At 46.0% G+C, this 15,867-nt stretch overlaps 1 protein-coding gene across 1 annotated transcript in view; it reads left to right on the forward strand.

The window, feature by feature from the left end:
- SLC24A3 (solute carrier family 24 member 3) overlaps window positions 1–15,867 on the forward strand; it is a 502,870-nt gene that overhangs the window by 55,861 nt on the left and 431,142 nt on the right. The window contains exon 2 of the mRNA XM_032419689.1: window positions 2,684–2,812. Coding sequence (XP_032275580.1) covers window positions 2,684–2,812 — 129 coding nt within the window. The remainder of the gene's footprint in view (window positions 1–2,683; window positions 2,813–15,867) is intronic.

The following is a 15,867-nucleotide window of genomic DNA, read 5'->3' on the forward strand; positions in this document are numbered from 1 at the left end:
GCCAGGGAATTCATGGCCCCTGGGAATAGCCTTCAACCAGTGGCAGACCAGGAATAGGTGGATACATACTTAAGCTTGCTTACTCCTGAGTGTCTGAGATACCTGTCCACCCTGACCCCCAGAGCTTTCCAGGGAGGCCAAGCTCTAGTTGACTCATTTTGGTGACTGGCTTGAAGTGTACCATCTCTTGGCTGGTTCGCCTTCCCCATCCCATGTTCCTGTTCCCCTACAGGTGCTTCCTGGGATCACCCCCACCCCCCATAGGAAACACCTGTGTTCAAATCCTCATTTCCGGGGCTGCTGTGGAAACCCAGCCTGAGACAAATGGGTTGTCTTTCTCCACACTTTTGTAGATCGTTTGTGACAATGCGGTGCTATACTCACATTTCAGGGCTGCTTGTTGGATTTTCAGGCCACTGACCTTATTGTTTCTTCATGAGTTTTTGAGATTTTTTTTCTCCGCTTGTCACCGTTCTTAATCCTAAGAATTAACCATTGAGGTTAACCAGACGACACAAATGCCTTGCTTTCACCTTGAATTATCTCTGGTACTGTTCTCTTAGTTATGACTAAACTGATGTATGTGGCCACCATGTAGGCTTTTGCATTTCAGAATCTAAACTGATTGTTTATCCTAGTTAGGCTCCAATTTCTACATTTATGTGTGTGTGTGTGAGAGAGAGAGAGAGAGATATGCCTAAAATAGCTCTTCTGGCTGATAGGTGTTAGTTGTAATGAGATACCTTGATAATTTTATATCTGATGGCAGATTCTGTTTGACTGAGGAAGACCTCAGTGCATGAGCTGCTGCAGTTACATGTGTCCTGTGGCTTAGGTGAGATTCCCACAAGCACTGTGATTTCGAGAAACTTCCATGAGTCTTATGTTGTCCATACCCAAAGTGGGAATAGTTATTTCAATACTTACTTACTGAGCACCTCCTCTGAGCCAGGAGTGATTCGGTGTTAGAGAGAGAATAGTGGACAAAGTGGACAACATCCCTGCTCCCTCTTTCTTTCCCAAACAGTGTTGTGAGGTTCAAATTCAACAATGAAGGTGGAATCATTTGGGAAACTAAAATCACCATGGAAATAGAGGAATGGGTATGATGACCTTCAGCTCTTCATTGCCCATTTCAGAACACCACACTGATGTGGCTGGATGGGGTGCACCCTCTGGTCTTTTGTGAAGGCCACTCAGCCCATGAATTAGACCCTTATCTTGTACTTAGATCCATTTTCTGCCCACAGCAAGTCTGGACACTCAAGAAGTGTCCCTTGCCTCATGCCACATCTTTCTTTAGTGCTAAGCTACCAGAAAGACCATCTTTGCTTGCTGTTTCCACCTCCCAGTGGCCCTCTGATGTCCAGCTCTGTTGTTTCTTGGCCTTTGTCTTACTTGATTTGTCTATAGTGGTCAAGGACATTGGCTGCTCCTGAAATTCCCTTTTGCTGACCTTGCCTTATGCCATTTCCTATCCTCTTTCCCTTCCTTTCATGATCCACTGCTGAATTCTTTTAGTCTACTTGCTCTCTGAAGGAATGTTGAGTTCCCCACGATGTCTTCTCTTCTCTTTAGTCCCCTCCACCCTTCTGGAAGACCCCATGCATCATGTCTCATACTCTTCCCTATTTGCTTATGACCCTCCTGATGCTCTCTGTAGCTTACCTCACTCCCCTGAGGTGTCTCCACCCACATGCGCACAGGTGGCTTACCTCCCTTTCTGTGCTCCACAGACACTTCAAGCTCAACAAGTCCTTAATGGAACGTGCTCCATTCTCCCCTCCAACGTGCCCTCATCTTTGTTTTTTCTCCTCGCACGTTGGTCCCTACAGTCATCTCAGCTGGAGACCTCAGCACTGTTAACCTGCTCATCCCGTAATGCATTCAAGTGGTTCAGTGTTTTCACATTTGTGCTTTCATCTCTTGTTTATGGAAGTCTTGTTATGTGGCATTCACTGGCCCAGACTCTAGGGATGTTGACATGGTGTCCTAGCTTGGACAACCCTCCAGAAGCAGCTCCTGAGAAAGTGTTCAGTTGCGGGAGCTTTATTTGGGAGGAGTAGATGCTGGTGGGCTAGAGACAGTCATGCTGATTTCATGGACCTAATTGTGCCCATCTCTTCCCAAATCCATGTTTAGTGAGGTCACGTGGGTCATGCTGAAATTGGCCATGATGAGAATATTTACTCTATGGAAATTGGCCAGTGGCTCCAAACCAGGACTTTTCCCCCCAGAGAGTTGGTTGTTAAACATTTATCAGCATGTTACTGGGAGTGAGGAATTAAGGCAGGGAAGGACAGCAGTTCATAAATTGTTCTTTATCAGGAGAGTTACACTGTAGATAGCTAGAGCATAATCCCAGGGGAGAAAATTCTGTAATCCAGTTTAGAATACACACCTCACAGTCATCCTGCTGGAGTGGGTAAGGTAGTAATACACCAGTCCCTACTAGTCAGTGGCTGAGGGTGGTCTCTGTTGGGCCCAGCAGGATCCAGCAGCCAGAGGAAGCCCTCAGGCAGTCAGGGGCAGCGTGGATGGAGTATAATGATAAGGCCCAAGGTGGGAGGGATAGGCTCATCATTGAGCAAATAGTGGCTGATGAAGGCACTGGACATCCAGCATTGGGATAGGCCAAAACCCAGCTATTAGTGATGTGTGGCTATGATCTTTTTCTCCCCAGACCTCGACTTCATGGACCTCCTAGGGGAAGACCGACAGTGGACGGTGGGGAGGAAGTTAATGCAGGTGAATGACACTCTGACTTCAGAAGATGCAGGACTCCGAAGCAGTAAGAACTGCACTGAACCAGGTAACAGTCACAGCTGCGCTGTGGGCAGTGGCTGCCATTTTGTCGGGTTATGGCTGAGGAAGAGCTGGACGCCATGCTTTCCCTTTGAGTTCTAACCCAGAGAGCTCTCAGGGACATTTAGGGCAGGTGTCTAAGAAACTGAAAGGTGACATTCCCAGGGGATTCTACCTCTGTATTCTTTTTCTAGGGCATGGGTGAAAAGGTAAGTCAGTCAGTGATCCTCCTGATTCCGTGCTGATATCAAATGTGGAGGCTGGTGCTCTCAAGTGGGAAACTGAGTTGGGAGCAGGATGGGTGAGGATGTTCTCTGGCCATCTTTGCTTTAATCCCTGGAATCCTCTCTGGCTGGTTTTTAAGCAGGAGCCTTGTTTCTGTCATAGTAAAGACACAGGGGTTGAACCATATCCTTAGCTGTGTTGTTGGTCTTCTTGAAAGAAATGAATATTCATTTATCAGCTGTCATATTTGATATCTGTTGTGTCTTTCCTCAGAAAGACCTGGAACGTTTTATCTCCAATGTGTTGAACTTGAAAGGAAAGCAAACACAAAGGGAATGAAGGGGACTTGGAATTGTCAGAACTCAGCTCACCAGATCTCAGGAAAGGCGAGCACCCTCTGGATGGATGAGGGCCTTGCTAGTTTAGACCAGGGGTCAGCAAGCTTGTCTCACAAATGGCCAGACAGGAAATATTTTAGCCTTTGCAGGACATATGCCATATCTATAGTTTTTGTTTTTTTAAAACATCGTTTTATAACCCTTTACTCATTTAAAAACCATTCTTAGCTCACAGACCATACAGAACCAGCACTGGGAGGTATTAGGCCTGCGGCTCTACTTTGCCAACCCCTACTTGGGCTGTTTGGCTCTCTGGGACCTCCCTTCCCTGTGTGATGGGAACTTGGATCCCATGCATGCCCCCTCTGAGGGGTCAGAAGCTCAACCATGTGTTGATCCCACATCCAAAGGCCAGTCTCATTTTTAGTGTCATGCTGGAAAGATATAAAGTCTTCATTGCAGCCCAAAGAACCTTAGACCTTTGAGAACAGGGGGTGCTCTGTGAAGCTGTACTTCTACCTTTTTTGGGGGAAAGGTGAGTGGAGGTGTCCTCCACCACCATACTGAGAATTTTAATAGTCCGTTCCCAAGCAGAGCTGGAAAGAATTAATAGATTACCAGCAACCCCCCCACCCCAAACCCACAACAACCCACAATGCTACATAATCTGTATTCCTCAAGCCGGAGAATTCAGGAGTTACTCTGGCTATTATTAAATGCTTTGAAGGAACACGCTTGAAGATTAGTGAAGCACATGGCTGCTCCATGAGCTAGAAGCAGAAACGGGTGTGATGGGTTTGAGTGCCACACTGAGCCAACAGAGCCCTTTGTAGAGAGATATGCCAAGAACCCTGGTTGCTGATATGGTCATGTAGCCAAATATTTTTCAGGATCTTCCTATAACTAAGAGGCAGGTGGTGAGCGAGATGTCAGAAGACTGGAAATACAGCATTAGGGAGGCCAGTCTGCACCTTTGGTATACCTTTGGTATGGGGAAGAATGGAGTCACATGCAGTACAGTGACTGGCTCCATGTTGAGGTCAGCTACCACGCTCAGGGCCAATGGTGATGGAAGGGGCTTCTGTTCCCTGTTGAGGGATGTGTTTTGGGGGAGGTGGTGGTGTCTCTGTGAGTGGCATTGCTCATTGTATCTAGAAGTGTCTTTCTCAGAGTGACAGGTGTAGAAGAATAAAGCACATTAAAAGCCATTGCAAGAGAGGAAATGACTCAGCTCCCAGGTAGAAAGGAAGATGTCCAGGTTTTTAAAAAGAGCACCAGTCCAGCCCCTGCTGGTGTTGACAGGGAGGACTCAGGGGGAGAGAGGAGGAAGGGCTTCTAGAGGGCAGCGGGAGGAGTGAACAAGAGGTCATAATGCTGCTTAGAGCAGTCCAGAAAGAATAAAGACCCAGAAGGAACATTCTCGATGTCTTTGTTTGGGGGCTATGGGAACTGGGCTAGATTTCTGGGCCCTTGACTCTGAGCCAAAGGCTACAAGGAAGGTGATCATGCCTGAAATAGGAGGAGTCTTTTTTAAGTCCTGGCACATCAAGGGCATACCTGGAGTCTCTGTTCTTTACCAACCCTGCTTTGACCACCTCAAGCTGCAGTGACCATTCTGTTTGCTGAATGTTTTTTTGTACAAAATGTCTCTAACTGTGCTGTCCAATATGGACACTCAGTGGTGACTTAAATTCAAATTAATTCAAGTTAAATACATTAAAAATTCAGATTCTCAACTGCACTAGCTACATGTGAAATATCTAATAGCTGTGTGTGGCTCGTGGCTACCATATTAGAGAGCACAGATCATAGCCCATTTCTGTCTATCATCACAGAAAGTTCTATTGGACAGGCAGGTCTAGAACTTCCATTTGTCTTTGGACATATATCCCGTCTTTCCAGCTTAGTTGCAAGCACCTCAAGGATATAAAGTGGACATGTAGATTTGAGAGCCCCATCTCTTCCTGGGTTTGGGGGTCACCATCCCCTGGATTTGAATCCAAGCTTAGAAGCTCTGGGCTTTGGGCCAAATAGGCTTTCTGAGCCTCTGTCTGCTTCTGTGAGAAACTGAGGTAATCATTCCGACCTTTCATGACTGATGTGCGAATTGGTAAAATGAAGTCATGAAGTAAGACTGTGTGTGGTAGTTCTGTAGTAAGAGCTCACTCATGAAGTTCTGTCTGCTGGGGGCAGCCATCTGTCCATTACAGGTGGGTCATGGAACTACTTTCTCCAGTCCCTTCTCACAGAAATGGGCACGTTTGGCCCATCTGGTTCTGTCAATAGGCCACGTCCTCAGGTGGCCCAGGTCTGAGCAGTCAGGAAGCTGTGCCGAAAGGTTCAAGCACTATTTTCTAATACAGGCAAGCTTGACAGATCTCGCCACGGTAATGAGCACGGCACCTCTGAGGAATGCTCTTTCTACAAGAATGTGGTCAAAACATGACCACAGACACACATGACCCCCCAGTAGCTTTGGTGCCCTTTCCAGAATGCTACTGAAAGTGTTCTCAGTCTGAATGGAACAGATATTTTACACAAAAGTGTTGAGAGCTACAGCACTTACAAGGTCTGGATTTGGAATTTAAATTTAGTAGTATTCATCTTCCCTATCTCTAACTTACTGTGGGAGGGCAGGACTGAGCTGGACGGAGCCAAGGCCCAGTTGCCCAGGTTTCCTTAAGAGGTCAGAGCAGCCCTGTAGGCAGTGAATATTGCTTGTACTGGTTGAATGCAGTAGTGTTTGCTCTCGAAAGTCTTCAATGTAGGGGCTAGGAAGGGAGCCATGTGGTTTCTGGACCACCTCCCTTCCGCTTTGTGATGATGTCAGGAGAACAAGAGTGTACTTCCAAAGATGATCCATTAGGCTTCCCTCTGTGCTCAGAGGGTGATTATTTACTCAGGGACCTGAGCATTTGGGGTGCCAGTGTGTGCTGTGGCCATGTGAATAATGGCGCCAGGGTCGTCGGCAGGACTTAATTTGGCTCTTGTCATAAGGTACACCTAGTGCTACTCGTCATGTCGCTGGGCTTCTCAGACTGTGTTCTTGGAACCCCTGGCTTTAGGTTCCGTTAGAGTAAGTAGATTCCGAGCCAGGAGATGGAATGACCTCCATTCTGGTTGTATTCCCTGTTCAGGATAGGGGGCTGGTTTGCTTCTCAGATGTCAGTTTCCTCTTAGCTCACCTTTAACACCTCTGAAATAGACCTGCAACTAATTTATCCTTTCTACTCCTTCCTCTGTACAAATCCAGTAATTCCACAACATTTCAAGAAGAGAGATTCATGAAAACCTCCACCCCAAGATGCCCTGCTCCGCTTTCCCAAATAACTTCTTGGCATTTGCAAAATTCCATGTCATACCTCACCCCCTCCTTGGACCCCCTTTCCCCTTTCCCCTTTCCTCTTTCCTTCCCCTGCCCCATCCCCCATCTCTCTCTTCGCCTTCCTCTGAAAACCAGGTGCCCAGAGCACCCACCCAGGCGATGATCAGGATGCAGGGTGCCCAGTACAGTGTCAGTGCTGTCTTTGGTTGGTGTGGTAACATGAAGATGACACGTTCTTCATATGACAGCTGCTGCTTTAAAGACATGTTGTTTCGCAGTATTTCGGATTTTTTTTTGAAATGGCATTCTTCCCTTGCCCCTCCAAGACATGGTTTTGGTGGAAATTGGTAATTTTTTGTGCCTCCATAACTGCATGAAAAAGACTAAGCTCTGGGCTCCAATTTTTCTGCAATTGTTCCAGTCCTCTGTGAATTTTTAAGGTTGTTTTCTTAGCCTGACACTGCCGATTTCATCTAGAGCCTGAAAACCTATTGTTTTTTGGCAAATAAGACTTGAAACTGTTTACTCAGATGACCTATTAAGTGAAATTTAACTTTGAATAAATTTTATCCATGGAAAATTAAGTTAGCTAAATGTAATATTGAGAGTGGTGGACAACTGTAGCAGAAATGAACTCTTTGTAGTATTTATTTGTACACTTTGCAGAATTTTATTTATACACTTCGCAGTCTGTCTCCAGAAAAATCTATCATCTTTTGGTTTTTAGTTCTTTGATGTTTTAAGGAAATGAGCTTTTCCTCAGAGTGCCGCCTTCAAATAAACTTTGGAAGAAAGAGCTATTTAAAATGACAGCCTTTGGTGTGGGCTTCACTCTGAGATCACTGGGTGTTCTTTTGAGAAAGGGCTCATCTTCCTCTTTCTGCCTGGCTTAATTGGGTCTAAGATCCTTGGGCCTGTGCTGTAGGCACCTATGGGGCATGCCAGGAATGTTTGCTGGATCAGGTGTCTACTGGAATATCCTGAAAGCACGTGATCTGAGGGTCAAATAGGAATTGTGGTAGAAGAGGGAAGCCAGAGGTCCATATAAGAGAAGCAATACGGGTAAGTTCAAGGGGTGAGTATGTCCACAGATCAGCAAGCAGCACAGACTGATTCAGGTTGCAGGTCATGAACAAAGTTAAGTGTTGGGGTCCTACTGGTTTTTGACTTTAAACCATAACATCAAGGCCAGTTGGTCTGGGGAGGTGAGTGGGGGGATGAGTGAAATAGGTGATGGGGATTAAGGAGTGTACTTGTTGTGATGAGCACTGGGCGATGTATGGAAATGTTGAATCAATATAGGTACACCTGAAACTAATATTACACGGTGTGTTCACTAACTGGAATTTAAATAAAAACTTAAAAAAAAAGTGGCCAGTAGGTCTATAATCACAGGGCTGAGCATGACCGGTCTACAAAGCATGAAAAATCCAATCTCTCATCATTTACATAAAAAAAAAAAAAGATCCAGAGGGGATGAATGACTTGCCTAAGGTCATAGCACTTGTCAGAAGCTGAGTAGAGCCCCCCCGCCCCACCAAACTGTCATATGTAGATACTCAATACATATTGATAATTAGATACAAAGCCTGACGTTTGCGTGATTTAGAGTAGGCACTGTCCTGTAGAATTAGAATACAAGCTACAGATATAGTTTTAAATTTTCTAATAGCTACATTAATAAAGTAAAAAGAAGCAGGTGAAATTTAACTTTAGTTATACATTTTAGGGGCTCCTGGGTGGCTCAGTGGGTTAAGTGTTGGATTCTTGATCTTGGCTCAGGTTTTGATCTCAGGGTTGTGAGTTCAAGCTCAGCGTTGGGCTCCATGCTGGGTGTGGACCCTACTTAAGAAAAAAAATATATATATATTTTAATTTAATGAAATATATACAAAATATTAAGAATGACAAATCTCAAATTGCCTCAGTGTTTTATCCCTGGGTTTGAACCCAGGAAAGAGCAAACGGTTTTGGGTTTTTTTTTTAAAAAGTCTTAAAATCTGTTCTTTATTGTATTAGCTTACATAACTTTTACTAACTTCTCTCTGCAGTTATGAATTTCATAATGATTCACATAATAGCTGTTGACACTCTTAAGCACAACAAGTTAGGAACTTATTTTGGTCTCCTCTTTAATTTGTATCAAAGTCGTTACTGAATTAGTTAGATAGGGTAAGAGTAGCTGCTGTAAAAATAAGTCCTGCAGATTTGGGAGTTTAACACAGAAGTTCATTTTCTTGTGGAAGGTTCTGGCCTTTGGGTGGCCCTATTGCAAGAGGTGGTCCATGGACTCTGAAGCCTTGCATTTCGAGTGGCCCATCCTTACACTTGGTTCCCAAGGGTGTTGTGCTTCTCTGCTTTCAGAGGCAAAGGCATGGAGGATTGTGCATAGCTGAGTTTGAGGGACTAGATCCTCACTCCTGCTCGCATGCTACTGGCCAGGGCTCAGTCACATGACAACTCCTCACTTTCAAGGAGGCTGGGATTTGTATATATTAGCAGAGTGCCCTCAAAGAAGAGGGAGCAGATCTGGTGAACAGCTAGCTAATCTCTGCTACCTTACCCCCCCCCCCCCACCAACTTGTTTCTTTTTGAAAAAACAAACTTCTCAGTTTTCCTTAATGCTTATCTTATTTCAAATAAGATAATAATGTATGTATCTTATTTCAAATAAGATAATAATATCTTATTTCAAATAAGATAATAATGTAGAGGGTAGCCATATTCTACCCTCTACAGAAAAGTCATAACCCAGACTAACATCTTCTGAGGTGGACTTAGCTCTTGGTTTGACCTTCATGATTCTCACTTGGTCAAGGTAGCACAAATCGACTCTCTTCTCACCTTGGGAGGGTCACAGGTGAGGTGGGAATTGTCCCAGTTGTGCCTATTTGCACATTGCATCTCTTCTTTGTAAATATAAGAACCCTAGGAAAAATAATGAAAGTATGATGCATGAAGTCATTGGCAATAATGTAAGAGCTTAGGTTCCAGAGGAGATCCTAAATCTCACTTCTATCACTTTCGACCTATGTATGCCAGGTGAGGGTCTTAAATTCTTTGAACCTCATTTCCACCGTCTGTAAAATGCCAGTCAAGATGCCCACTTCACAGAGGTGTGGTAGTCCCGAAGCCAAGTAAGCTTCATAAATAGCTGGAACCTCAGTCATAGTACGTGCTTATTAAATGGTAGCTGTGTTATCTCTGTTACCAGAAATATAATGGAGAGCAGACCCACAGAGGTCATTTATAGGGACTTTGCCACTCTGAGGCACATTAGAACATGGTGGGATTATGAAGATTGTTTTAAGGACGGATCGCTTATCGAGTGCAGTTCGGCCCCAGCACAGCATTCTCACAGCTGTGTGAATGAGACATGTCAAGAGATTAACCAGGAGGCTTCTGACTAATGCTGTTTCCTGGCCTCAGAGGCCACTATATAGACACACAGGATGAAATAAGGAGTACAGGATTTTCTACTGCACACTAATGAAGGGTTTAAAAGTTTCCAGTTCTGGGAGGAAAGGCCAGACGCTATTCATTTCTTTTTTTTTTTTTTTTTTTAAGATTTTATTTATTTATTCATGAGAGACAGAGAGAGAGGCAGAGGCAGAGGGGAGAAGTAGGCTCCCCACGAAGCAGGGAGCCTGAGGGGCTCGATCTCAGGATCCCAAGATCATGACCTGAGCCAAAGGTAGATGCTTAACTGACTGAGCCACCCAGGCGGCCCTGCTATTCATTTCTTCTAGGTTCAGCATCCCTTTAGGACTTATTTCTTGAGACATCGAGACATTCTTAAAAGCCCCGTTCTTTAAAAGTAGCCCAGGCAGACTAATCCAGTGAACGGTGCGTAGAATCTTCCCGAAACCCAGGTGAAGGATGATAAGCTCTGCTCTTAGATGCTTTTGTGGGCCTGCCTATTTGCTCAGGACTTTAGACTCTCAAAGCATTTTTACATTCACTAGCTCATCGGAGCATGTTTGGCTCCTGGAACAAAAATACCTGACGGCCAGGAATGACTGTATTGTTGATAGATAAATTAGACCTAGACCAAGGCCAGTTGGGTTAAAGAATTGATTCATAGTCCTAGATGTGGAAAGAAACTTAGGGATTCTTGATTCCAAACCCCTTTCCTCAAGCCAGGGCCCAGCTAACTATGGCCCTTGACCAAATCTGGCCTGGTGACTGTTTTTGTAAATAAAGTTTTATTGGAACACAGCCATATATGTCCATCTGTGTAATGTCTGAAGGCAGAGCTGAGTAGTTGCAGCACAGACCTCAGGTCCTGCAAAGCCTAAAGTATTTACTCAGTGGCCCTGTACAGGAATGTTTGTAACCACCTCCAGCCCTAGACCCTGGGACTGGTGCCTCAGGTGGCCTGGAGGAGAGTTTAAGGCAAGAATGATATCCCCACCTCTCTCTCTGCTCTCCCTGACCCTTTCCCCAGATGGTGCCTGTGCCATATTAAAACTAGTGTCCCATTAAATATTTTTAACATCACTCCTGGGCTGGGGGCCTGTGACTCAGATACTCCCCTCTTTCTGTTTTCTCTGTCACCCATAGACACACAATCAAAAACCTTCAGCATTGTCTGTCCACATGTTAGGGATCTGTGTAAAGTAGAAGAGGTAACGTTCATCCCCATAAAGATGCTGGAAACCCACTGGTCTGGACTAACTCCTTGTTCCAAAGCATCCGGGTATCTGGACCCACCTGCCCAGTCTTTCTTACGCCTGGAATTGCTTCCCTTTGGGGTCAGAGAATGAAGCGTCCATGAGGGGCTGGCCGCTGATGAGCATGGTCAGCCCCCACCACATGCAGAGAGTTCGCCCAGGTACCCCCAGAGCAGTGAGCAGTGAACTCCCCTGTGTGAGGAGGCCACGGGCATTGGGTGAGGTGGCTGGGAACACCTGCTGTGGGGTCAGCTCAAGGGTCAGTCACCTCCTGGCCCTGGTGCACCCCTCACTGTACCTGTATGGCCTTTTGACAGTGGCAACAACAGCCGCTTCTTCCTTGTGGCCCCGGCTCCGTCTCCAGCCCTGTGGGAGTTTATTCTTGCCTGCCCCGGATTCCTTGGTGGCGCTGCAGCACACCTGAGGTGACTGGGGGACTTTTTTTCTTGAATTACATGTTCTAAAATGATCTTGTACCACAGATAAACCCATTTCACGGATGAAGCCAGGGCTGAGGTCGAGGGGCACGAAGGGGCATCTCCAGGGTCCACCTCTGGTTGGCAGTCGAGTGAGGACCCGCACTTGCACTTCCCAACCTTTCCTGTCTCTGGCCACGGGGCTGGGCTGTGTCCCCTCACCTTGTGTATGTGTACATTCGGCCTGAAATCACATCCGCAAATCGGGGTCACCAGGAGGATACCACTCTGCTCTCATACAAGTGCTCTCAGGTACCTTAGGGTGGCAGTTCTCAAAGTGAGGCAGACCAGCAGCAGCGGCACCAGCCCTGGGAACTTGTCAGAAATGCACATTCCTGGGCTCCAGCTGAGACTTCCTGGGCTAGAGCCGCTGGGAAGTAGGCCCAGCCATCTGGATTTTTACAAGCTCTCCAGGGGCTTATTAGGTGCACTTGAGTGTGAGGAGCCCTGGCTTAGCTCACTGGAGTCCCCTGGGGAGATTTTCAATCCAGGCCCCACCCCAGACCAACTTGAGTCTCTGGGACTGGAAACCAACCAGGCTTCAGTGGTTTGAAAGCTCCCTGGTGAGGCCAGGATGCAGTCAGGGCTGAGACCATGGCCTGAGGCCACCCACCTCCATGTACTGGCTGGCTCTGAAAACCTGGCTGTGGGAATCTGGTCAAGAGGAAGAGAACTGGGCGGGTGAGCCCAACCAACAGCCAACCAACCAACCAACCAGAGGGAGGGTGTCAGCCAAATATAAGACACCAGACCTGTCTTGCTCTAGGTTCCTCATTCCTCCTGCATTCATTCATTCATTCCTTGTGAGCCACACAGACAAGTGTTCATTTTTAGATTCCATTTTGGGGATCCCTGGGTTTTGTTTCTAAGATTTCTTCCCCCAAGAAACACCAGGATGGAGTTTCACCTAGCTGTATTTTAAAATGTCCATCTGGGGTGCCTGGGTGGCTCGTCGTTAAATGTCCGACTCCAGATTTCAGCTCAGGTCATGATCTCAGAGACATGAGATCAAGCTGCACATCGGGCTCCGTGCTGGGTGTGGAGACTGCAAAGATTCTCTCTCTCCCTCTCTCTCTCTGCCCCTCCCCACCCTCTCTTTCCCCATATCTAAAAAAATAAAATAAAATGTATGTTTGTGCAGGTCGGATGGGAACGTACCTGCCTCACCTTTCGGGGGATCTCATCTTGTGTTCTAGATCTTGGTTGGTTGCTGAGTGCTCACCTCTCCCACTCCCTCTCTCCCTCCTTCTCAGACCCCTGGGCTGTCTGGGACCCCTGGGCCCACCCAGGGCTAATTGTGGGCCTGAGGCCAGGGCCTTGGGGTGCTGACTGCCTCTTCCTGGGCACTCCAATCCTGACCTGACTGGGACACTCTCAGGCCTGGGGTAGACTCTGGGAGATTCAGGGTAGGATGAGGCCAGGCAGAGTCTCTCTCCCCAGAGGCTCACAGCAGCTCCTCTGGGCTTCAGACTTCTTAAAACAGGCTCTGTGGAGGAAGCAGGCAGTGTGGCTGAAGGCTGTGGGGAGGGCATATCTGAGTTAGTGAACTGAGTGTGCCTTCCACAGACCGCACACTTGGGCAACAGGCACCCAGCTTATTGCTTCCTCCTACCTGGGGCTCCCCATGGCCTGTGGGCCAATGGCCACCCCTCCAGTCTGCATTCACTGGGATAGGTCCCGTCTACGCCCATGACAAGGTTCACATTCCACCTTGTTGGAGAGTAAGGTTAAATAAGTACATGTCTGAGATTTTATACTGGCACTTCCGAGGTTCCTGATATAGTTTAAACCATTAGTTTGGCTGAAATTTCTATAATAGAACAATAAAATGCCTGAATTAAACATTAGCAGCCTTTTTTAGAAGCGGACTCTGAACGAAATAGACATGAGCCCGGCCCAGTGGCTTGTCCATCCCTGCCAAGGCCTTTGTGCACAGAGCTGAGCCTGGCTTCCCAGCCCTGAGCCTGCAGGGCTCACCCAATGTCCATGCCATTGGGATCAGGGGCACTGGGCTGAGAAAGGGAAGAGGACAGGCTGCAGGGGACTGGGGACAGGCCACTCTAGAAGGAGCATAGGACTGGGGTCCGAGGAGTCAGGCTAGACTCAGTTAAGCTTCCATCATCTCAGTCACTAAAAAAGTGCCCAGAGTTTCCACCCTGCCTTGGGATCATTGAGACAAAGAGGAGATAAGGGGTACCCATGGTTTATAATTAAAAAGTACTTCTGGGTGGAGTAGGGATGCAGACTAGGGTTCCACAGACATGGAGAAGAGTCCTGCTTTGATGCCCGTGGGCTAAGGGACCCTGGACCAGTCATGGAACCCCTCAAAGCCTTGGTTTCCTACCCCGTGAAGTGGGAAAATTCAAACAGCAAGGGTTGCCGTGAAGAGTCTGTGGAATACAGTATGTAGAGTGACATACAGCAGATGCTCAACCCATGAATGGATGCCCATATTTTGAGCACCCATTATGTGCTAAGGGGTTTCACACACAGGGCCTCAATTAGTGATGCATAGGAGATTGTGGTTATTATTCACAGATCTATTAGGGCACAGAGATTTCTACTGTGGGAGGAGAGTGAATGGACCTGACACGTACTAATATCATACAAGTGCACCTCATTTATTGCACTTCACTTTATTCTCTTCGCAGATACTGTGTGTTTTTTTGTTTTTTGTTTTTTTTTTACAAATTGAAAGTTTGTGGCAATGCTCGGATGATGAGCAAGCCTGTCGGCACCATTTTCCCAACGGCATTTACTCGCTTCGTGTCTCTCTGTCATGTTTTGGTAATTCTCACAATATTTCAAACTTTTTAATTATTATATTTGTTACGGTGGTAGGTGATTACAACTTGCCAAAGGCTCAGATGATGGTTAGGTTTTTAAGCAATAAAGTATTTTTTAATTAAGTTATGTACATTTTTTGGTATAATACTATTGCACACTTAATAGACTACAGTAGAGTATAAACATAACTTTTGTATGCCCTGGGAAACCAAAACGTTCATGTGATTCATTTTACTGAAACATTTGCTTTATTGCCATGGTCTGGAATTGAACCTGCAATATCTCTGAGATACGCCTTTAATACCTAGGTGGAAAGTAAAAATATTCTTAATTGTCAAATCCTCTGTGCTGGTTCATGAACAGCCTGTTAACATCAGCCCCAGCCTCCCAGTAGGTCTTTTTTGGGGAATAGGAATTCCACTTAGCTGCATTTATGTTGGTCTGTCCTGGGAAAATCCACAGGAAAATCACCAGTAATGGGAATTTTGGTCTTAGCAGACCGAGATTCAAGGTTGGCTGTACAGAATGGACATCAGCGGATGAAGGAAGAGGGAGTGAAGGGCAGTGAGAAGGTGGGAAAGAAGCTGGACTTGTTCTGTGCTCAGTTCTGTCCACCTTTCACCATGCAAGTCTGCCCTTTGGACATATCTTTAAGTCAAATCATGTGAAAAGAGGTGACCTGTGTTCCATGGGCAACGATCCTTCCGTATTCCTGAAACATAGTTCCCCCACTGCCTGCGCCATTTTAACCACAAGTACGAGACCAATTTGTTAAATTCTAATTTAATACTGAATTTAAAGGAAGGAAAATCGTAACACAGCCGTACCCATCCATCTAATCAGGTGTTTTTATCCATTGACCCTAGTGTCATGTAGAACATTGGCCTCCTTGCAGGAATGTGCTTGTGGCTTGCAAAAGGATGTTTCCTTAAATGGGGCTGAGCATGAATACTTTGGTGCTTGGTGGTTCCCAAGGGTGCAGAGTCTCTTAGTAGTAACCATTATGAATCTCGAATGATTGTCTTTTCAATGCCACAATTTCATGTGCTGTTTATTTACAAATTTGCATCCCTTCTCTCCCCATCCAGGCTCAAGAACCTTATCTTCAGGTACTTTTTTTTTTTCACTCCAGCATTTTATTATAAAAATTGGCAAACATACAGAAAAATGGAAGAGATTTTACAGTGAACACCCACGACTCAACACCTAGGTTCTGTAATTTACATTTTACTCTGCTG

Source organism: Phoca vitulina, unplaced genomic scaffold (genome assembly GCF_004348235.1).
Source record: "Phoca vitulina isolate PV1807 unplaced genomic scaffold, GSC_HSeal_1.0 scaffold22, whole genome shotgun sequence".
NCBI lineage: Eukaryota > Metazoa > Chordata > Mammalia > Carnivora > Phocidae > Phoca > Phoca vitulina.